Genomic DNA, 22,588 nt, shown 5'->3' on the forward strand with positions numbered 1-22,588 from the left:
AAGTTCTGCAGAGAATGTCTAAAAATTAATATTTTTGTTACCATCAATTCCAATGATTATTTCATTTTGTCTTTTCTAAGAAAATAATTAATAGTAAAGAGCTTTTTCAGTCTGGATTCTCATTGCAATGTTCATGATAAACATGACTTTGAAGGTGACGTTTCCCACTCATTTTATAATTACATGGCTGGTTACTAACATGAGACAGGAAGCTGGTTGTCGACTGGGAGGATGGTATGTTAGAATGAGACCGAGTCACAGATGCTGGCTGGAGAAGGCGAGGTTTCACTGAAGAATTAGAGGTGTATCCAGGGCCCTGAAGTTCCTACAAATAATGCAGATGTGAGTAAAGTAATGCCAACTTACAGCTACAAAGAATTATGAAATCAAAATTATTTTTTTAATTTCACAGGCAAACCTATTATTAAAACTTTAAAATAATGATCAACTTAAACTATACTTCTGAAAAATATCCACATTTCAGTATAAAAGCACCCTTTTTAAGAAGAGATGTTTCACTGTCACGTAGATTATTCCAAAAAACGAGCTAAACATTGATCCTTTGGGTCTTTGAGTTCATTCAGTGTGTGTAAAACTCTCCCCTTGGGTACTCAAGGCAGGCGCTGGGGGGCACTGTTTTACTTGCTTAGTGTCAAGTAGGTCTAAACTGGGATGCTTCCATGTTATCTTAAATCACAAGGTGGACACACTGAGAAGTAACACCACCACAGACTATCATTAAATATAAGATATGCAGGGACCTGGGAGTTGGCCCAGATGGTAAAGGGCTTGTGTGCAAGCATAAGGACTTGAACTCCCATACTCGTGCAATGCCAAATGAGCCAAACGTCTGTCACCCTGTGCAGAGAGGTGGAGAGGTGAGGATCCTGGGGCCGTGCTGGCCAGCCTGTCTGACCTAGTCAGTGAGTTCCAGGCTCAGTGAGAGATCCTGCTGGGAAGTGACTGGGGAAGGAGCCTGACATGAACCTCTGGCCTCTACAGTGATCACTTAAAAACACGCAAATATGAACCCCTCCCCCCTCTCTCTCACACACAGAATGTATGTAAAGAAAATATCAGAGCATATCAAGCATAGGCATTGTTTCAGCTTAAACTATGTATTATGAAAACACCCTTACTTTTACATCCAAAGTGTGCTGAAGTTTTAGACGCACCGATTCCTGTTCCTGGCGCTGTATTATATCTTGACACTCTGCAAACTGCAAAGATGCCTACAATCGAGCAACCATAAGTGGTTTATCCCCCATTCTTTAGGCACTTTTAATTCATTAACCTGTAATATAGTTTTCAGCTCTTCAAGGAAAACCATCTACCCCGGCACACTGTATTCTAGTGATCCATGTATCTGTCCTATTCAGTCATGTGGTCTATCTTATCCAGTGTACACACAGCATATATGCAGTAATTAGTATGAGTGAATGAACGAAGGGTGAGATGAGCAAAAAGCTTTATTAAAGCATAAAATTTATATCTGGGCTGAGAGGTGTAGGGCTAGGAGGTGGAGGCAGAAAGATCAGTATTTCAATGTCACCCTGGGCTGTATATAGATAGCAAGATTGGGGCCACACTCAAAACTGCAAAACTCCCCCTGAATTCAGAATAGCATGTTTTAGGAAACATGGCTGGCACAGTCAGATCATGGAGTATTTTATCTAACCACGAAGGTCTAGCTTCTTAGGAACTAGTGATTGATTTTGATACCTTTAGGTTTTTCGGGGTTTCTAAGTAACAGGAAGACAGATTTATCCTCGTGTAACAATGATAATCAGTGCCAGGCCCTTCTCCTTCTTTCTGTCTTCTACCCAACCTTTCCAGACCCAGCAGGGCATCAGATATTAGCACTATCATTTTATTAACATTTAAGAGACTGTATTGCACCTAAAGTGTAGATCACTTTTGACGGTAGGGCTGATGCTCACAGAGGCATGTTTACTCAGGTGAGTAAAACTAGCAAGGATAGATTATATCTACTGCTCCTATGACTGTGTTACCTTGGTAACTGCAGAGAGAATATCTTGTGTACCAACCACGGAATGGATGCATCACCTGTCAATTAAAAAGTCTATGGCCTATGGCTTAGACAGGAAATAGAAAATGGGAAATGTGGGAGGAGAAAGAATTCTGGGATAAAGCCAAGTGGGAGTTCCCCCAACCCCGGGAAGATGTGAGGAGACAGACACATGGTACCTGAGCACAGGTAACCAAGCAAGTGGCAGAAGGTAGACTAAAAGAAATAGGTTATCTTGTTATGATTCTAGTCAGAGAAGAGCCTAGCCATATGGCCAAGGTGTTTGTAAATATATTTTGAGTTTGAGTCTTATTTCTGGGAACATGGAATTGGGAGGAAGAATCAGACCTCAACTTCAACAGAAAATGCTCATTTTGGGGAGAAGGACTATGCTATTATGACTTGAGTCAAAAATGTTTCCCACAGGCTGTGGAAGCTTTAGGAAGTGGGGCCCAGCAGACAAAAAGCCCCATAGAGCAGCAGTTCTCACCCTTTAGGAGCTGAATGAATGACCCTTTCACAGGGGTCACCTAAGACCATCAAAAATATCAGATATTTACATCTATTATTCATAACATAGCAAAATTATAGTTATGAAGTAGCAACAAAAGTAATATTATGGTTACAGGTCACTACAACATGAGGAGCTGCATTAAAAGGTCACAGCATTAGGAAGTTTAAGAACCACAGCCCTAGAGACAGGCTTTTCTTTACCCTGGTACCTTTTCTTCACTTGGCTCCCTGATATGTCATGATATGAGTGTGGCTACCATTCTTCCTACTACTGTGAGTTCCACAGCAACCTTCCTTTCATGATGTACTGAGAGAAACATGAAATCAAGACTGAAAACAAGCCTCTCCTGTCCCTCCCAGGCAACAACCACACAGAGGTACTGACTACCTATGCAATGGCAGATCTCTAAATGTCTCCTCAGTGACAGCCTGCCTCTGTGCTGTAAGACTGAGATATGATGCAAGTTGATGGTACAGAACTTCCACTGAGAACTATCCTACCGAGCTGTTGTCCTGGTGCTAATTCCCACATCACCTCAGCTAATAAACTACCTTGTCAAGAGCGACTTCCATGTTGGCAACCTTCTCCTTCAAGCGTCGTTCCTGAGACCGTAGCACTTCTAACTCCCCAGCCATCTTGTTTTTTTCTGTTGCTACGGTACTCAACTCCTGGCTGAGCTTACTCTTCTCTTCTTTCAAAAAGTGTCTCTCCTACAGTTATGGAAGAGAAAGAATCAGGAATAATTGCTGATAAAAGTGTGATAAGTGCTGAAGTCTAAGACTTCTGACAAAGGACTCTGATACATTTTCATCTCTACTAGTATCACTTCTTAGGTCCTCAGATCTTTGATAACATCTACAAAATATGAAGCAGCCATGCATTGTGAAAAGCAGAATTTTGATCTGTAGTAGAGCTTCAGACTAGGGATGGTGATTCATCCTGAAGTTCTTTTATCGTTCAAGATTGTTTTGGCTATCCTGGGTGTTTTGTTTTTCCACGTGAAGTTGAGAATTGTTCTTTCAAGATCTATAAAAAATTGTTGGAATTTTGATGGGGATTGTATTGAATCTGTAGATTGCTTTTGGTAGGATGGCCATTTTCACTATGTTAATCCTACCTATCCATGAGCATAGGAGATCTTTCCATCTTCTGAGATCATCTTCAATTTCTTTCTTCAGGGACTGGAAGTTCTTGTCACTTATTTGGTTAAAGCAATAGTGATAAAAACTCCATGGATTGGTACAGAAACAGACATATTGTTCAATGGAGTCAAATCAAAGACCCCAAAATAAAGCCACACACCTACAGACACTTGATTTTTGATAAAGAAGCCAAAACTAAAAAATGAAAAAATGAAAGCATCTTCAACAAATGGTGCTGACTAACTGGATAGCTTCATGTAGAAAAATGAAAATAGATCCATACTTATTACCCTGTGCAAAACTTAAGTCCAAGTAGATAAAGGATCTGAACATAAAACCAGATATACTAACTCTCAGAGAAGAGAAAGTGGGAAATACTGTTGAATGAATTGGTACAGAAGACAATTTCCTGAACACCAGTGGCTCAGGCTCTAAGACTAATAATTGATAAATGGGACCTCATGAAACTGCAAGGCAAAGGACATTGTCAATAGGACAAATTGGCAGCCTCAGATGGGGAAAGGATCTTCACCAACCCTACATCTGACAGAGGGCTAATATCCAAAATTTATAAAGGACTCAAGAAGTTAGACATCAACAACCCAAATAACCCATTTAAAAATGGGGTACAGAGCTAAACAGAAAATTCTCAACGGAGGAATCTTGAATGCCAAGAAGAGCTTAAAGAAATGTTCAAAGTCCTTAGTCATCAGGGAAAATACAAATCAAAACATCTCTGAGGTTCTTACACCCGTCAGAATGGCTAAGATCAAAACCTCAAGAGATAGCACCTGCTGGAGAAGATTGTGGAGCAAAGGGAACACTTTTTCATTGCTGGTGGGAGGGCAAACTTGTATAACTACTTTGGGAATCAATTTGGCATTTTCTCAGAAAATTGGAAATAGTTCTACTTCAAGATCCAGCTATACCACTCCTGGGCATATAGCCAAAAGATGCTCCAACATTCCACAAAGACACTAGCTCAACTACATTCATAGCAGTTTTATGTATAATACACAGAAACTTGAAGCAACATAGATGTCACTCAACTGAAGAATAGATAAAGAAAAATGTGGTACAGCTACACAATGGAATATTATTCAGCTATTAAAAACAAAGACATCATGGATTGTGCAGGCAAATGGATGGAACTTGAGAATATCATCCTGAGTGAGGTAACCCAGTCACAAAGGGCATACATGGTATATATTCACTTGTAAGTGGATATTAGCCATAAAATACAGGTACCATGTTAAACTCCACAGAACCAAAGGAGCTAAACAAGAAGGAAGGCCCAAGTGAGGAAGCCTGACTCTCACTTAAAAGGAGGAATAAAATAGTCATAAAAGGCAGATGGAGAAAGGGTACTGAGAGGGGGGATGGGAAAGGGAGTGGGGGGCGGTTCAGGATCAGGTACGAGAAAGGACAGGAGAGATGACTAGGTGGCCATGAGTATGAATAGAAATCTGCAACTGACTGGGGTGAGGAGGGGAGGGGCATCTCTAGGTAGAGATAGAGACCTGGGATAAGGGAGGCTTTCAAGAATCAATGGGGGTGACCTTAACTGTGACTCACTACACTAGGGATATGGAACCTGAAGAGGCCACCTCCTGTAGTCAGTCAGGAACCCCAGTGGAGCGATAAGAGATACCAACCCACCTACAAGACTTTCAACTCAAAATTTATCCTTTCTATAAGAAATACAGACATGGAGGACTGAGGGAATAGCCAACCAATAACTGGCCAAACTTGAGGCCCATCCCATGGGCAAGCACCAATCCTTAACACTATTAATGATACTTTGCTATGCTTGCAGACAGCATGTTGACCTCTGAGAGGCTCCACCCAGCATCTGACTCAGACAATACAGGGATAGCCAAACACTGGATGGAGTTTGAGGACTCTTATGGAAGAATAGCAGGAAAGATTGTGGGCCCTGAAGGGGACAGGAACTCCAAAGGAAGACCAACAGAGTCAACTAACATGGACCCTTGCAGTTCTCAGAGTCTGAACCACCAATCAAAGAGCATACACAGATTGGACCTAGGCCTCTCACACATATGTAGCAGATGTGCAGCTTGTTCTTCATGTGGGTCCTGAACAACTGAAATGGAGGCTATCCTAAAAGCTGTTGCCTGTATGATATGTTTGTCTACCTGGGATGCCTCATCTGGCCTCAGTGGGAGAGGATGTGCCTAGCCTTGAAGAGACTTGAAGTGCCAGGGTTAAGGGACACCCAGTAAGGGGGCACCTGCTCAGAGGAGAAGGGGATGGGGGATGGGGAAAGAGGAAAGGACTGTGGGAGGGGTGACTGGGAGGGGGACAGTGAGTGGGGTGTAAAGAGAATAAATAAAACAAAATTAAATTTAAAAAATAGAATTTTGGTGCAGTAGGATTGAATAACTGTATACTAAATTTTACTGAGATTTATTTTAAACAATAACATAGTTAAAGAAGATGCATTTATTTGAAAGTCTCAAGAGTTTCAATTTTGCTCATGGTTCTTTCACCAATGTCTACTGTAGGTCGTATGACAGAAACACATGGGACAGACATATCTAGCTCTCAAGCTACCTGTCAGGACAGTAGTGCAAATAAAATAGCTGATGTAATATGGTCAGTATTAAACAAAAAACTTTCCAAATTAGTTTTCTCCTTTAGAAAAGTACCATGGAACGAATACAAAGAGTGGCTAATTGTTAACATGAAACATGGGCACCACATTATCTAGTCTGCTTTTTTGTATTTTTTTCATAATCATTGTGTTTGTTACAAATACATCAGAAAGTGTTGTCATGACACAGTGTGTGTGTGTGTGTGTGTTCCCCCCTCCCCTTTTTCTGCTTGGATTGGGCAGGAACATCCGTAGATTGGAAGTTGGGTTTGTTTTGCCAGTCTCCTCTTGCTTTGTCTGAGCGAGTGTCTCTGAGCTGTTTCAGGTGGAGGCAGGCATGGGTTGACATCAAGCAGTAATGCACAAATCCCTAAGTACCATCAACTGGGAGAAGCACTACTTCAGATTCCCAGAAGGAAGGAATAAAGAGAAAGAGAAAAGAATATGTTCAGGAAAATGGGAAAGAACAGAAAAAGGAAATCCGATAGGTACATAAGATAAGGGGTAAAGCAATATATGTACATTCTAAAGGATCCCCAGGGCTCACTGTGGGTGATCAGCTAGTAATTAATTTAGTTACACTGATTATTTTTACTTATGCCATTTCTTTTGCATGTTCATTGCATTCAGTTCTGTTATAATATAAAAATGTAAATTTGCTTCAAACTGTCATCAGAGAACATTTGGACATAACACAAATTTCATGTCTGCTTCTGAACATTTTCAGTCAATGACTGTGATAACTCTATGTGACTAGGATCCTGGAGGTGACTCAGCAGTTTAGAACTTGTTGCTATTGCAGAGGACCCAGGTGTGGGTCACAGCGTCCACATGGTAGCTCACAGCTATTCATAAATCCAGTGCCAGGGCATCTGACACATCTTCTGTGTCTGCACACATATGGATGCATGTGGTACATACACACACATATATATACATGTGTGTGCATATATATATATATATATATATATATATACACATATGTACACACATATATGCAGACAAAACAGTCATACACATAAACTAAAAACCCTAAAAATTAAATTAAATTTAAAAATTCCTCATTCAAGACTCCTTTGGAATCTTTCCCTCATTCTCTCAATCAGAAATGTCTCCCCAACTGCACTTCCTGTGCTATGCCTTCTTCTGCCTTATGGTGTATTAACGAGTGTCTTAGTCAGGGTTTCTATTCCTGCACAAACATCATGACCAAGAAGCAGTCTGGGGAGGAAAGGGTTTATTTGGCTTACACTTCCATACTGCTGTTCATCACTAAAAGGAAGTCAGGACTGGAACTCAAGCAGGTCAGGAAGCAGGAGCTGATGCAGAGGCCATGGAGGGATGTTCTTTACTGGCTTGCTTCCCCTGGCTTGCTCAGCCTGCTCTTATAGAACTAAGACTACCAGCCCAGAGATGGTCCCACCCACAAGGGGCCTTTCCCCTTGATCACTAATTGAGAAAATGCCTTACAGTTGGATCACATGGAGGCATTTCCTCAACTGAAGCTCCTTTTCTGTGATAACTCCAGCTGTGTCAAGTTGACACAAAACTAGCCAGTACAACGAGCAAACGAGTGAGTGAGTAACCATGCTGGTTTCTCAGGACAAAGACTCACCTTATTGGCACTTGTCACGGCCTCTTCTAAAAACTGCACCTTGCTCTGCAGGGCATCTATTTGACCTCTCTTGGCTGTGATTTGCTTCTGCATGCCCATTGCCACCTTCATAGCTGAGAGAAAGATGCAAGCTGTACATTTTGAAAGCCTACTGAAATTCTTGACAAGACAGCAAGTGAAAAGCACTAAGGTTCCTGGGAAGTGCCCATTAAATATCATGAAGTAAGGACTTTAGGATTCACAGTATTGGGTTATATAACAACTGCAGCAAACACTCACAGATTCTCAACTAAGAAAAATATATATGCTAATGTTTTTTTTTAAAGATTTATTTATTGTATGTAAGTAAGTACACTGTAGCTGTTTTCAGACACACCAGAAGAGGGCGTCAGTTCTTGTTACAGATGGTTGTGAGCCACCATGTGGTTGCTGGGAATTGAACTCAGGACCTTTGGAAGAGCAGTCAGTGCTCTTAACCGCTGAGCCATCTCTCCAGCCCCTATGCTGATGTTTTGTGGTTTCTTTGCTATTAGAATTAATTTCACTGACTAGTTAGTTTCATGTTTTCATTGGTAATAATAATAAATTTATACACATATAGGAAATAAACACATAAATAGTCATAGATGTTTAACCAAGATGATTTTTTTCAGAAACCCATGTTTTAAATATCATTTAAGATATCTACTATTAACAGACTTCTAAAAGATTCCAGGGATGTCACAAGCCATTCAATTTCATCCTCAAAAGATATTGTCATATGCTAGAACTCACTACAGTCTCAGTAGTAAAAATATCATAGAAGCATACAAATGATTGTTTTTGGAAAAAAATGAGACCATTTTTTAAAAAAGATTTATTTTATTTTATTTTATTTTATTTTATATGGATGAGCTTTTTGCCTGCATGTATGTATGTACACCACATGTGTGCTTTGTGCCGTCTGTGAAGGCCAGAAGAGGGAGTCAGAGCCCCAGGAACAGGAGTTATGATGACTGTGAACCACCTATTTGAGTACTGGGAATTCAACCCTGGTCCTCTGGAAGAGTAACAGATACTCTAATCCACTGAGCTGTGTCCCCAGCATCTCCCCATGAGAATGTTTTAGCTAGATACACACCATGGACTCTTTAGGGTGTGGTAAGCTAAGGAAACATTATGGTGAACCTGTCTTTACATAGAAGTGTAAAGTCAGAAGACCCTATCTTTTATTACAAGTCAGTTGAGAAAGTCTGTTTGAAACTAATGCTGCTTTGAGTCAGGCCTAGCTATAAATTAGAAGTTTAAAAGGAAAAGAAAAACATACTATCTGTTGAAAACAACCCATCAGAAAAATGCTAAGTCTGATTTTTTCATTAACAGCATCTGGTTCTTGCCAGGTGTGGTTCGGAATGCCTTTAACCCCAGCTTCCGGAAATAGAAACCGGAAGAGCAGGAGCTCAGAGTCAGCTCAGCTACACAGCAACTTTGAGACCAATCTGGGCAAACAAAACAAACTGTGCTGCTGGACAAGCATAAATGAATCTCCTAACTAATTAGAACAAACAAACAGACAAAAAAAAAACAACAACAACAAAAAAACAAATAACCTCAGGGGCCAACAGATGTCTCAGGAGACAGCCAGCTCTAGAGTGTTGTCCTCTGACCTCAACACACACACATACACACACGCACACACACACACACACACAATTTTTTAACTTAAATAACAAAAAAAGATAGGGGCTAGGAGATGGCTTAGTTGGTAAATACTTGCTGTGGAAGTGTGAGGACCGAATTTTCACACACACACACACACACACACAACAACAACAACAACAACAACAACAACAACAACAACAAAGCCTGGCATGGAGCAGCCACATGCAATCCTGTACTCTCTGGCTAGGCAATGTAACAAAATCAGGACCTCCAGGTCAGCAAGCAAGAAAGACTGTCTCAAAAAATAAAGTGGAGAATAATGGAAGTAGACACCTCATGTTGACCTCTGCACACATACTTACATGCACACACATATTAAAGAAGTCATAAAATACAAAAACTATGCTTAAATTTGTATAGTCAGCTAATACAGATATACCCAGCATGGCAGAAGGCCCTGAGAGGAGCAGCTGCTCTCACTGACGAGCCTCATGGGCACTCACGGGCACTTCAAGGGCACTCACGTACGTGGACTAGTACGGCCGTGAGCAGAAGGTGTCAAGTGTTTTGTGAGATACAGACCCCTCGTCTAGAGGCCTTATTACCAATCTCGTCTCATTTTTATCACAGAGAAGAAGTCAAGAGCTGCCAATTAGCCATTGAGCTACAGTTTATGTAGACACTGTACGTGTAAAAATATGAGGTTTAATGAAAAATTTCTTGTGTTTCTAGCTTTAAGAATAAGGAGAAACTTTGGGGATAGCATTTGAAATGTAAATGAAGAAAATATCTAATAAAAAAATTAAAAATAAGGAGAAACGGTGAGATTTGTTAAAAATTACTGAAATAGCCATAGAAAGAAAAAGTGATATGTCTTCAGATATATTAGGGACTAAAGCACATGTCAACCTCCCTTAAATCGGTAGAAACACATTTGTGCCACCCAGCACCCACACTGAGGTGTGTCTTTCTCACGTTGCGGGGCATTGTGAAGAGGTGCCGCGCAGTATATCCAGGACTGTGTTTGAGACACTCTAGGCAATGGGTTTACAGACAGAGGGGTTGGAGCAGAGCGTACCGTGGCCATCGGAGCCTTCCATGGTCTTGAGTGTGTTCCTTGTTTGCTCCAGCTCCGACTGAGCCGACTTGAGCTGCATCTTCAGGCGGTTTGTGGTGCTCTCCATCTCCTCACTTTTGTTCCGGAAGTTCCTCTTTAAGACTTCATAGTCCTCTACAGAACACAACGACAATGTCCTCAGTGATTGCAGCATCTCAGAGGCTGGAGACAAACTCACTCACTACAGACTTCCAAGGGTCTCGTCTTCATCCCACCCTAAGATATATACTGTCTATATACTGAACCCAAGGCCTTGCCTATACAGGCAAGTATTTTACTACCAAGTTATTTCATTTATCTATCTATCTATCTATCTATCTATCTATCTATCTATCTATCTATCTATCTGTCTGTCTGTCTATCTCTCTCTAGTAACTATCAAAATATCTGGAACACAGTCAACATTCCAGCATTAATGACAGGAGAGACTCCCAGACCCCGCTCACAGCTGAGGAACGATTGGTAGTTGATGGCTGCCGGGGAAGACCTCGTTTTTTATTTGTTTTTCAGGGGTGTTGTAGGTTGCCTATGCTTCGGTGGATGGCCCTAAATCAATGCATATTTAAGCAACACTAATTGGAATTAGTGGGCTATAATAAATAATAGTAAGAGGACACGCAGATGGGAGGGAGACAGGAGAGGGTCCCAGAGAGAGTAGAACACAAGTAGGAGGAATGGGTATGACCAAATGCAGTGCATATGTGTGTCAACGTTTCAAAGACTTCTCTACTCTAAAAACATTTGCCACAAACTCATCCACCATACATTCTATTTTCCTAAGAATATGATATAGATTTTTGAGGGGAAGACAAGGTCTTATGCAGTCAGGCTTGTCTCAAGCTTAATATATTGCTGAAAATAAGCATGACTCTCCTTGTCATGCACCACACTTGGCTACCATACAGATTTACATACACAAGTCCAGCCCTACATGTCCTCCGTGCTGCCTCATCTGACTGCCTCTGCCTTTTCCCTAGCTCTCTTTTTAGTTACTGCTATTATTGCTTCCTAATCCCACAAACTAAAAACCCAGAACAAATGGACCAGTCACTAATTCTACTGCAGCAACCTTCCAAATTATTCTTTGTTTTGCATGGGGGTGGGTAGAGGGGTGTGTATGGTTTTGTTTGTTGGTGGGTAGAGGGGTGTGTATGGTTTTGTTTGTTGGTGGGTAGAGGGGTGTGTATGGTTTTGTTTGTTGTTGTTTTGAGAAAGGATGTCACTATATAGCTCTGGCTGCCCTGGAACTCACTGTGTAGATCAGGCTGGTCTTGAACTCAGAGATCCATCACCTCCACCTCCCCACTGCTGGGTTTAAAGGTGTGCACAACCACACTGCCCAAAGGAGTCTCAATTCTTTGCTCTTCTCCCATTCTTGCTGCCACTGCCTCTGTTCCCTCATATGGATTTCTCCTGTTTTGCATAATTTCTATTTATACATGTCAGTTTATTAAACCTTTAATCAAGTAATTTGGCTCAAAGGATGCAAGGCTCCCATTTCCAGAATAACAAAGCAGTAAAGACAACCCCTTAGGAAGCCCAGTGTCTCAATACCTCGTCCCACTCTTTGGAACCGAGGACTGAATACAGGTAATGGTTAGTAAGCATCAAGAAGCAAGCTCCTCGCAGACAACTGTGAGAAGAAGTGGGGCGCAGATCACATAGCTGGAGCAGTGTGGCTATCTGCATTTGTGGTGTGGGACCTCACAGCATTTAGGACAGAGGAAACTGAGGTGCCATACCTGAGAGATGGTTTAGTTCAGTCCTACTAGTCTTCACCTCATTTAGCAGCTGATCTCTCTCATGTCTGATGTCCTTCACCGCTCGGAGCCGCTCAGAGCCTGCATTCACCAGCTTCACCTTCTCCAGTTCGAGGTCACTCACTCGGGCTTCAAGCTCCCTAATCTTTGCATCTTTTTTATCTTTTAAAATCTGGTTTGACAAAGACAAAATACAGTAAAAGAACGTGTACATATATAGCACAAACCAGTCTCATTGATACTCTATCTACTTTTAATGTCAGTACTTCTAAGGACACTAATAGAATTTCCTTGTGATAGAATACCCATGAGGAGCAACTTAGTGAATATGTATGGGTGGTACTTTGGCTCCCAGTTTCTGAGGATGCATCATGACAGGAAGGTATGGGAGCTAGGACATCTCAGTCCAGTGGCAGAGACGTGCTGTGAGGGTTCCTGACATCTTGGCAGGTCAAAAAGCAAAGAACTCAAGCCAGAACCCAAAGCAAATATTACCTTCAAGACCTTCCTCCAGTCACCCATTTTTGCTGGCTAGGTCACAGAACCAACGGTTTTACAACCATCTAACACATCACTGTCACCTGGGAACAAGCATTCAAGCCACAAGACTTGGGAGGACATCCCAAACTCAAACCATAATAGTTGGTAAAGGACAGAGATTAGCAACAGAGATGGAAGGAGGTGTGAGAGAGGGTGATGGATGTGAGGGAGGGGGATGGATATGAGGGAGGGAGATGGATGGAAGGGAGGGGGATGGATGTGAGGGAGGGGGATGGATGTGAGGGAGGGGGATGGATGTGAGGGAGGGAGATGGATGTGAGGGAGGGGGATGGATGTGAGGGAGAGAGATGGATGTGAGGGAGGGAGATGGATGTGAGGAAGGGGGATGGATGTGAGGAAGGGAGATGGATGTGAGGGAGGGGGATGGATGTGAGGGAGGGGGATGGATGTGAGGGAGAGAGATGGATGTGAGGGAGGGAGATGGATGTGAGGAAGGGGGATGGATGTGAGGGATGGGGATGGATGTGAGGGAGGGAGATGGATGTGAGGGAGGGGGATGGATGTGAGGGAGGGAGATGGATGTGAGGGAGGGGGATGGATGTGAGGGAGGGGGATAGATTGAGGGAGGGAGATGGATGTGAGGGGAGGGGCTGCCTGTTCCTGTTCATCAAGATGGCTCACAAGGCTGGTCTCTGGCTGGCATTTAGGAATTCATGAAACCTTTTTGAGACTTAGCTGCTAAGAGTGGCTCATTGTGTAAACTGTTTCTGTGAGCTGTGTAGTTAGGCTGAATACCTGCTTCCCTTCTTGGAGACAAAAAACTGAACCCTGCCACAAATAGGCACATACATCATCAGCCTCCATTAAACCATCCTGGGACTGTGCCCACAATAAGCTCTGTGGGCAGCATTTTAGTTTTCATGGTTTCTTGCTGGGGTAGTTGAGTATGTATGGAGCATAAAGCGACTTCTGGAAACTGATTTTCTCTGGGCTTTACCACATTACCTTTTTCTTTTGGCAGCTCTTACTGTTTGAATCTAGGGCTCCCTCCACAGGCTCATGATCTGAATGCTTGTTACCTAGCTGGCGGTGCTACTTTAAGTACTTTTTTTTTTTCTCTTTTCCTCTTCCTTCCTTCCTTCCTTTCTTTCTTTCTTTCTTTCTTTCTTTCTTTCTTTCTTTCTTTCTTTTCTCTCTCTTTCTTTCTTTCTTTCTTTCTTTCTTTCTTTCTTTCTTTCTTTCTTTCTTTCTTTCAGTCAAGGTTTCTCTGTGTAGCCCTGGCTGTCCTGGAACTCATTCTATAGACTAGGCTAGCCTCAAACTCAGAAATCCGCCTGCCTCTGCCTCCCAAGTGCTGGGATTAAAGGCGTGCGCCACCACTGCCCAGCTTTGAGTACCGTCTTAATAGAAATAGACCACCAGGACAAGCCTTTAAAGGTTACACCCAGTCCACTTTGCTTACTGATCTATATAGTAAATTCCAGGACAGCCATGGTTACATAGTGAAACTATCTCAAAAAGAAAAAGCCAGATTTTGTGTTTTGTGATTTGTTCTTGGAATCCCAGAGCTTGGTAGAATAATCACTGCAAGTCTGAGGTTAGCTTAAGCCAACATCATGAGATTTGTGGGCCTTGGCTTCAAAAAAAAATTCATAAAGATATGGGGAGAAAAAAACCCTACAATGATAACCAAGGGAGCTGGAGAGATAGCTCAGTGGTTAATAGCACTGACTACTCTTCTGAAGGTCCGGAGTTCAAATCCCAGCAACCACATGGTGGCTCACAACCATCTGTTAATGAGATCTGCTACCCTCTTCCAGTGTGTCTGAAGACAGCTACAGTGTACTCATATACATAAAAAATAAATTTTTTTTTAAAGACACTGTAGCTGTCTTCACACACCAGAGGAGGGAATCAGGTCTTGTCACAGATGGTTGTGAGCCACCATGTGGTTGCTGGGATTTGAACTCAGGACCTCTGGAAGAGCAGTCAGTGCTCTTTACCACTGAGCCATGTCTCCAGCCCATAGATCTTTAAAAAAAAAAAAAAAGAGAGAGAGAGAGGGAGACAACTAAGCTGTGTGCCCTGCTTTAACTTTGATTTGACTCACTTATGCAGTAAGGAGGCTCATTATTTGAACGGGATTACAGAATGGGGGGAAAGAATAATATTTACATAGGCCAGCTTGACTTTGATGCATATTTTCTTATCTAAGCCACACAATAGTCCAATCAAGTTGTGTCTTTCTGTTTCCTTGTAATTGTCACAGACACATGCATGGAGCGAGCAGGCCCATGCTATATAGTTATTAGGAGCGAGGACATGGGGATCGAGCTCCCGTCTGAGAACACATCTCCCACTCCAGGTTCTGTGGGACCACTCCACAGAGAGGCTGCACTCCTTGCCGTTTTCCTTTTGACCCTGAGCCATTTTGGAGTCCCACATTCCTTTTTACAGAGTGAAAGTAGAGATCTCTTCTTAAAAATCACACATGCATATCAACTCAGATACTTTCTACAGTAGGCCGCAAACCTCAAGAACCCTTCCCAATAATTAGGTCTTTGCTGCTTTGAGAACAGAACATTCAAGAGCTAACCGGCCCACAAGCACCACGCAGACCTTAAACTCCTGCAGCTCCAGCTTCCGATCATTAATCTCTTTCTCCAGCTGAGCCTTCTCCACTTGCATGGCACCTGCGGTCCGTCCATGCTGGCCTACCAGCTGAGTCATGTTTTCAATCTGCTGCCTCAGAATCTCAATGACCTTGTCCTTTTCCGCCATCTGGAGTTTGAGCGCCTCACATTCCGTCTGCACGTTTCTGAGGTGATCGCCCTCATTCTTCAGGTGTTGAAGCTCCTGCAACTTCAAGTCCACCCGGGAGCGGAGCTTCGTGATCTCTGCATTGGTGGCCTCAATGGCGCGTTCCTTCTCCTGGAGGGAAGCTGTCAGGTCAGACACCGTCCTCTCAGAGCTCTCAAGGTTCATCTTCTTGGCTGTCAACTCTTCCACCACCTTGCGCAGCATCTCCTTGGTGGACTCCAGCTGTGCAGTGAGGGAGGACACTTTCTCCAGACTCTCATTCTTCCCCTGAATGGCTGCCATCTTTAGTAAAAGGAAATGTCACCATTATTACTATTATTATTGTTATTATTATTTGGTGGGAGGCAGGCAAGTTAACTCAAAGCATGAAATCCTGAACTGAACAGTTCAAATAGCCTAACTTAAATCATTTTGCTGTCAGATCATCAGGACTCTGTGTATGTGTGTGTGTGTGTGTGTGTGTGTGTGTGTGTGTGTATAATGAAGCTCTGTGGGTTGGAGAGATGTCTCAGTGGTTAAGAGCTCTTCCAGAGGTCCTGAGTTCAATTCCCAGCAACCACATGGTGGCTCACACCATCTGCAATTGGATCTGATGCCCTTTTCTACAGTGTACTCACATAAATAAAATAAATCTTTTAAAATATTAAAAAGAAGAAGGAGGAGGAGGAGGAGGAGCAGAAGGAGGAGCAGGAGCAGGAGGAGCAGGAGCAGGAGCAGGAGGAGGAGCAGGAACAGCAGCAGGAGCAGGAGGAGGAGCAGGAACAGCAGCAGGAGCAGGAGGAGGAGGAGGAGCAGGAGCAGGAGGAGCAGGAGCAGGAGGAACAGGAGCAGGAGGAGCAGGAGCAGGAGGAGCAGGAGCAGGAGGAGGAGGAGGAGCAGGAGGAGGAGCAGGAGCAGGAGGAGGAGGAGCAGGAGGAGGAGGAGGAGGAGGAGCAGGAGCAGGAGGAGGAGCAGGAGCAGGAGCAGGAGCAGGAGCAGGAGCAGGAGCAGGAGCAGGAGCAGGAGCTCTGTAAGCAAACATAAAGAACATTCTTCCCCCAGGAAGAAGCCAGCCACCCAGCAATGGCACAGCTTGTATGTTCTCACCTGCCGCTCCATCTGGCCCTGACACTCGCTCTTCATGGCCTTGAGCAGGGCCTCCAGCCTCTGCACCTCCATGTTTCTGTCATCCAGCTCTCGCCGCAGGTGGTCGATAGTGATGCTGTTGCCTGTGTCTCGGTCCCACAGACGCTTGTTCTGCTCCTTCTCCAGACTCAGTTCCTTCTCCCTCTTGTGAAGATCTGCCTAAAAGAAGTGACAACGTTCTTTCTCCACCCACTGTCATATGATCATATGTCGTATGAAACAAGCTCACCTGTTTGCCTCACCTGATTTGGAGCTGTGTGATCTGAGAAGCCTTAGATATAGATAATTCTCAACAGCTTGACTAAGAGTGATTATTTCCTAGAAAATTACACTAATATTTTGCTTAAATATTTTTGCTAGTCTCTGAGTAGCATCTCATAACTGTAATCTCTACATTTGGTAAGTACATCATTTGTGTTTTGAACATCATTTTGCTTCAAAATGAATACATCACTTGAATTTAGTAAATGGCAGTTCTAACTCAAAAACTATGGCTACTTGAAAGCTTATATCATTTAGCACTGTAATAGCCATGACTAAGGAAAAAGACCCAGAGAATATAATACCTTTTTAAAAACACATGACGTATATAGAATGATATTCCATGTGTATGCACAAATATTTTATAAAAGCCATAATTTTATAATGTTAATTAGTTTGTGAAATGTAATGAGAATTCCCCCAGACTCCAAATCCTGTACTTTAGAGCAAAATCTCACCAAGAGCTTTTGGAGTTGGTCGTCCAGATTTCCTGACTCCTGACTGAACTGGTCCCGCTCTGTGCGCGCCTCGGTGAGCTCTGAATTGGCAAGGACTAACTGCTTCTCCAGCTCTTCTATCTGGAAGAAATTCCAAATCAAACACATGCAGCCAGGCTGGCTATACTCAAACAAAGCCTTCCGAGAACAGCTGGTCTCCCTGAGAGTTGAAACGGAAAGGTCTTATGCAGGGTTTTCTAGCCTTAACATCTCCATAGGAGTTAGTGTGGATATTAATCAAAATAAAGCACTTGTGACTGCTGTATCTGGGCACAGTACACTGAGTTTTTACGCCTCAGAATTTATCGTCTGTGAAGAATTTATCTTCTTATGGCATAATGTGTTGTAGACCCCAACAAGTGACTCTTGGAATACCAAAAAGAGCTATTTTGCTTTAGCATATCAGTGTCTCAGATCAGCATAGTGGTACATGCATGCCTTTAGTCCCAGCACGTGGGAGATAAAGGCAGCCGGATCTCTGAGAGCTAAAGGCCAGCCTGGTCTACAGAGTGAGTTCCAGGATAGTCAGAGCCACATAATGAGACCTTGTCTTGAAAACACACACACACACACACACACACACACACACACGAGAGAGAGAGAGAGATAGAGAGAGAGAGAGAGAGAGAGAGAGAGAGAGAGAGTCTCAGATACTGAATATAAAAGAATGAGTCAGGATAGTATTCCTGCTGTCATCATGGTGCCATGTTTCAGAAGAATGAGTGGATATCTATAGATTTAGAGTCAGGAGAATATAGCACTGGACAATTTAAGCTTCAAAACTTCATTCTCTTCAACTACAAACAGGAATGAGAGCCAGCTTTAATGAATGTATTTTTCCTTCAGTCAGGGCAGCTGTTTTTCTGAAGAAAGAGAAATGTAGTTCACTGAACCAATGATGTATCACAGAGGGATTCCTTTCACAAACTCAGCACTTCGCAGGTCTACAGGAGGGCATTGCCTTCAGGACCGCAAATGTTCCTACAGCCTTCAACACAGAGTGGAGATCCCAGACTACGGAGACTATGGGTTTTGATCTGAGCGGAGCCACACAATATGAAGAATTAGATAATGAACCATTTCATAAGAACATGTTAATACTTAGTGTTATGCAATGAACCTCACCATAGTTACAACTATTTAAAAAATAATCATCTACTTTCTAGAATTCAAAAAGGTTTCATACTGGCATAAATACTGCACATTTCTTCCTATTCCTAAGGCTATTAAATAGGCTTGAAAATTTGTGTCAAGAGTAAAACAGTTTGGATGTGATCAAACTTTCTTAACTGGAAAACATGACCAAGACAAATTTTTTCTTAATAACTTTTTATTTTTACTTGAAACAGATTCATTTAAAATGTTCATTTATTAAACCAATATATAGTCAATAATGACATTACACATATACACATACACATATATACCTATCTCCTTGACAAGAAAGCATACACGTGTAGGGCTTCTATATCCATTTACATGGATACATAAGTAATCTAAGAGCTAATATAGAAATATCATACAGTTATGCATTTGTCTATAATGTAGTATCAGCCTATAGAACTTAGAACATAAATTTTGACATTTACACTGAATATATGTTTAAGTTGGCTTTGAGTGATTATGTTATATATTAAAAATATTCCATGAGGGTTAAGTACATAAAGCACAAAGCTCTGACTGATTATGCTTTATAACGCTACAATGCATTCTCACAAGTATTAAGTACACATGAAATATTAGGTTATAGATTGTATTTGATTGTAAGATGCATTTTATAAACAATTTCACAAGAATTAATTGATTACTGGCTTGTTCTGCTATACCTAGCTTAAGAAGTATCTTTAACCTGAGATACAGCTCAGTGGAAGAGTGCCTGTTAGATTCAACCCCTAGTACTAAAACAAACAAACAAACAAACAAACAAACAAACAAAACAAACAAAACAACCAATACCCACACCAGTGAGAAAACTTTGATTCGTATGCCCCATCTGAGGGCAGATACAGAGAAAGATGGGAGTGTAACCTCTAACCTACGTGGCTTCTGAGCAAATGAATCATCAGCCGAGGTGGCCTTGTCAATTCAGTCTGAGAAGAAAGCCTGAGTGAGCACACTCAGGAGGGAGTAGGAGCCGCAACATCTTACTGCGTCACAGCAATTCTGTGGGCTGGCAGGCTCAGGGAGACTGTGCTGGGCTCTGGTCACATACCACCATGCCTCCACTTTGCTGAGGTACAATTTTTAAAGATGTTCTACATGGTCTCTCATGTTCCCTCCAATTGTGTACCTTTACTTTTTAAAAATATTTTTTCTTATTATTTAAGTTTTTCATGACTTATAAGAAAAGTATCAAAAAAAGATTAGACTGGATTCTATACGTCCTCTACGTTGGGCCCTAAGTTGAACAAAAGTCTTTAGTCTGAATCACCACTCTCCTAGCTGGGTGCAAACCTTCGCTCCTTGAGCAAAGGGTTATTTGTATATGTTCTTTCAAAATAGCTCTGTCTTTACTGCAAAAAGAAAAATCAAAATTGGGGTGGCTCTTTCACAATATCAAACTTGACAATAACAGGAGGCCAAAACTAGAGAGATAGGAGGGAGAGGGGGAGGGGAAGGGGAGGGCACACTTTCTGGCACCCACCTGCCCGTCGCCTGTCCTCCCCTCCCGTCCTCCGGCAAAGCACCCCCCTCCCCACCCCCCGGCTGGCAGGCAGGGACCTGGCTCTGTAGCTGTCAGTACTGACTCGGCTGCTAAGCTCTGCTTTTACCTTTCACTTTTTAGAGCACACACGCCTGTATGCACGGTGTGTGCATTAATCCATCGCTCGCACACACGGATGGACAGTGAAAGGGAAAACCAGTGGAGTCGCAGCCGAGCTGATACAAACAGCTGTAAGACAAAACTGCCAAGAAAAGCCTTCAGAATGTGCAGAAGCACGGACACGGGAGAGACAGACAGACAGACAAGCTTCCTCCTCCTTTCTTGCCTGGTTTTCCCTTTTCACCATCCATGAACAGACTTTTTGGGTTGGATCAGTACAAATTAGTACAAGATTTCTATTCAAATTTCACTGATTTTAGGAGTATCGGCCAATCACATCAAATCATATTACAGCTATGCTTTATTTTTTGTTTTTATGAGTGTGCTTTCTTTCGCTCTGATTCTGTGCTTCAGCTTGAAGCTGCACAGAACTCTGAAGCCGTTATACGCTCTGCTAGCACAGTGGACAGCTCCAGACAGTGCTGCTCCATCTTCACTATGGACTAGGCAATCCAGCACCAACTACTGTCAACACAGGATGAACTTAGAAAGATAGTGCTATGCTTTTGTTGTTGTTGTTGTCAAAAAGCGAAAGTTAAAAGTAAAGCCAAATCTACAGAGTCAATAGTGACAGCTTCTACTGGTCCAGATTCGTAAAGGGGAATTCTGGAGGCTCCTAAACGGAAAGAAAAGAATAGAAGACAGCATTATAGTAAAACACTTTTGTCAGCTTTTAAAAAGGCTACATCTAAAATTTTCCTAGATATAGAATGTCTGTTTTCACCAATATGAAATACTTGTTAACCTGAAAAAAATTATTCTTTGTAACAGCTTTTCTCTGAATTTCCACATTCTAGGTAGAAAAGTTTTGTTCAGGCTTATCAAAAACATCTTGTTTTTAAGGCAGTCTCAGGTACCTCAGGCGGTCTTAAACTCCTCATGTAGCCAAGGACAACCGTGAACCTCTCATGACCCTGCTCCTACTGCCCAGTCACTGGCATGTCAAGCATGTGCTACCGTGTTAGGTGTGCTCTAGCACACCATGTTAGCTATGTTCTGGGGGTCCACTCAGAACTAAGAATGCTAAGCAGGCACTCCCCCAACTGAGCTCTATCCTTAACCTTTCTGCATTATTTTCTTTGCTTTTTTTCTCTTGGTGTTTGAACATTATATACTAAAATCTGTACTGAAACACCAAAGGAGACCATGTATCTTAAGATTTTAACAACATGAAGTCACAATATACGAAAATTAAACAAACTGTGCACAAGAATATGCTTTTTAAATCCTGCTTCCAAGTCTTCCTAACAAAACCACTTCATAGTATGATATTTTGTGTTCCTCCAAATCAAATCCTCATTGTAACATGCCTGATCTTTGTTGCTCAGTTACACCAAGCAGGCAGCAGGAGTTGCTTCTCCAGGAGAGCCTAGTTATCCGTCAGCAGGTTCGAATCCCTTCAGTTAATGATGTATTTTATCAACACTTCAAGGATCTGATTAAACCTAGAAGCCCCTTTTTTGAGATGGGGCCTTAAGATGTAGCTCAGGCAGGCCTTGAATGTGCGAGCTTCCTAAATCAGCATCCCATGTGCTGGCTATCCTCCTTAGTAAGTGTTTACTACTTAAGACTGTCAGAAGTCAGGGCTGGAGACATGACCCAGTGGTTAAGAGCACTGACTGTTCTTCCAGAGTTCAATTGCCAGCAACCAACTGGTAGCTCAAAACCATCTATAATGTGATCTGATGTCCTCTTCTGGCATGCAGGTGTACATGCAGATAAAGCATTCATATACATTAAATAAATAAATACTTAAAAGAAGATTATCAAAAGTCTTGGTGAGAGCTGGGCGTGGTGGCGCACGCCTTTAATCCCAGCACTCGGGAGGCAGAGGCAGGTGGATTTCTGAGTTTAAGGCCATCCTGGTCTACAAAGTGAGTTTCAGGACAGCCAGGGCTACACAGAGAAACTCTGACTCGAAAAAACAAAACAAACCAACCAAACAAACAAACAAACAAAAAAGTATTGGTGATCAATTATTTACATTAGAACACATTAGGACAATAGTCCTAATATGTCAACATGATATATTAGACAAGATAAATAAGCAAACTGGATGAAGCTTATGAAGAGATCATTTTTTCAAGCTACAATATAATGAAGAACCATAGTAATTACAAATGACATA

At 42.2% G+C, this 22,588-nt stretch overlaps 1 protein-coding gene across 16 annotated transcripts in view; it reads right to left on the reverse strand.

The window, feature by feature from the left end:
• Positions 1-22,588, reverse strand: part of Ccdc158 (coiled-coil domain containing 158) — a 67,236-nt gene that overhangs the window by 24,860 nt on the left and 19,788 nt on the right. For 7 of the 16 annotated variants that reach the window (XM_006534992.3, XM_006534994.3, XM_006534989.4 and 4 more), the window contains 9 exons: positions 17,598-17,717; positions 16,840-17,037; positions 15,553-16,035; positions 12,415-12,604; positions 10,634-10,786; positions 7,915-8,027; positions 3,095-3,253; positions 1,140-1,232; positions 200-325 (listed from right to left, as the gene is read on the reverse strand). In XM_006534992.3, the coding sequence (XP_006535055.1) occupies positions 200-325; positions 1,140-1,232; positions 3,095-3,253; positions 7,915-8,027; positions 10,634-10,786; positions 12,415-12,604; positions 15,553-16,035; positions 16,840-17,037; positions 17,598-17,717 (1,635 nt within the window). Of the gene's footprint in view, positions 1-199; positions 326-1,139; positions 1,233-3,094; positions 3,254-7,914; positions 8,028-10,633; positions 10,787-12,414; positions 12,605-15,552; positions 16,036-16,839; positions 17,038-17,597; positions 17,718-18,948; positions 21,077-22,588 lie in introns of those variants that run through there. The other 9 variants (XM_006534991.3, NM_177230.3, XM_030254576.1 and 6 more) reach the window with 6 other exon arrangements.

The sequence above is a fragment of the Mus musculus genome, chromosome 5 (genome assembly GCF_000001635.26).
Source record: "Mus musculus strain C57BL/6J chromosome 5, GRCm38.p6 C57BL/6J".
Taxonomy (NCBI): domain Eukaryota; kingdom Metazoa; phylum Chordata; class Mammalia; order Rodentia; family Muridae; genus Mus; species Mus musculus.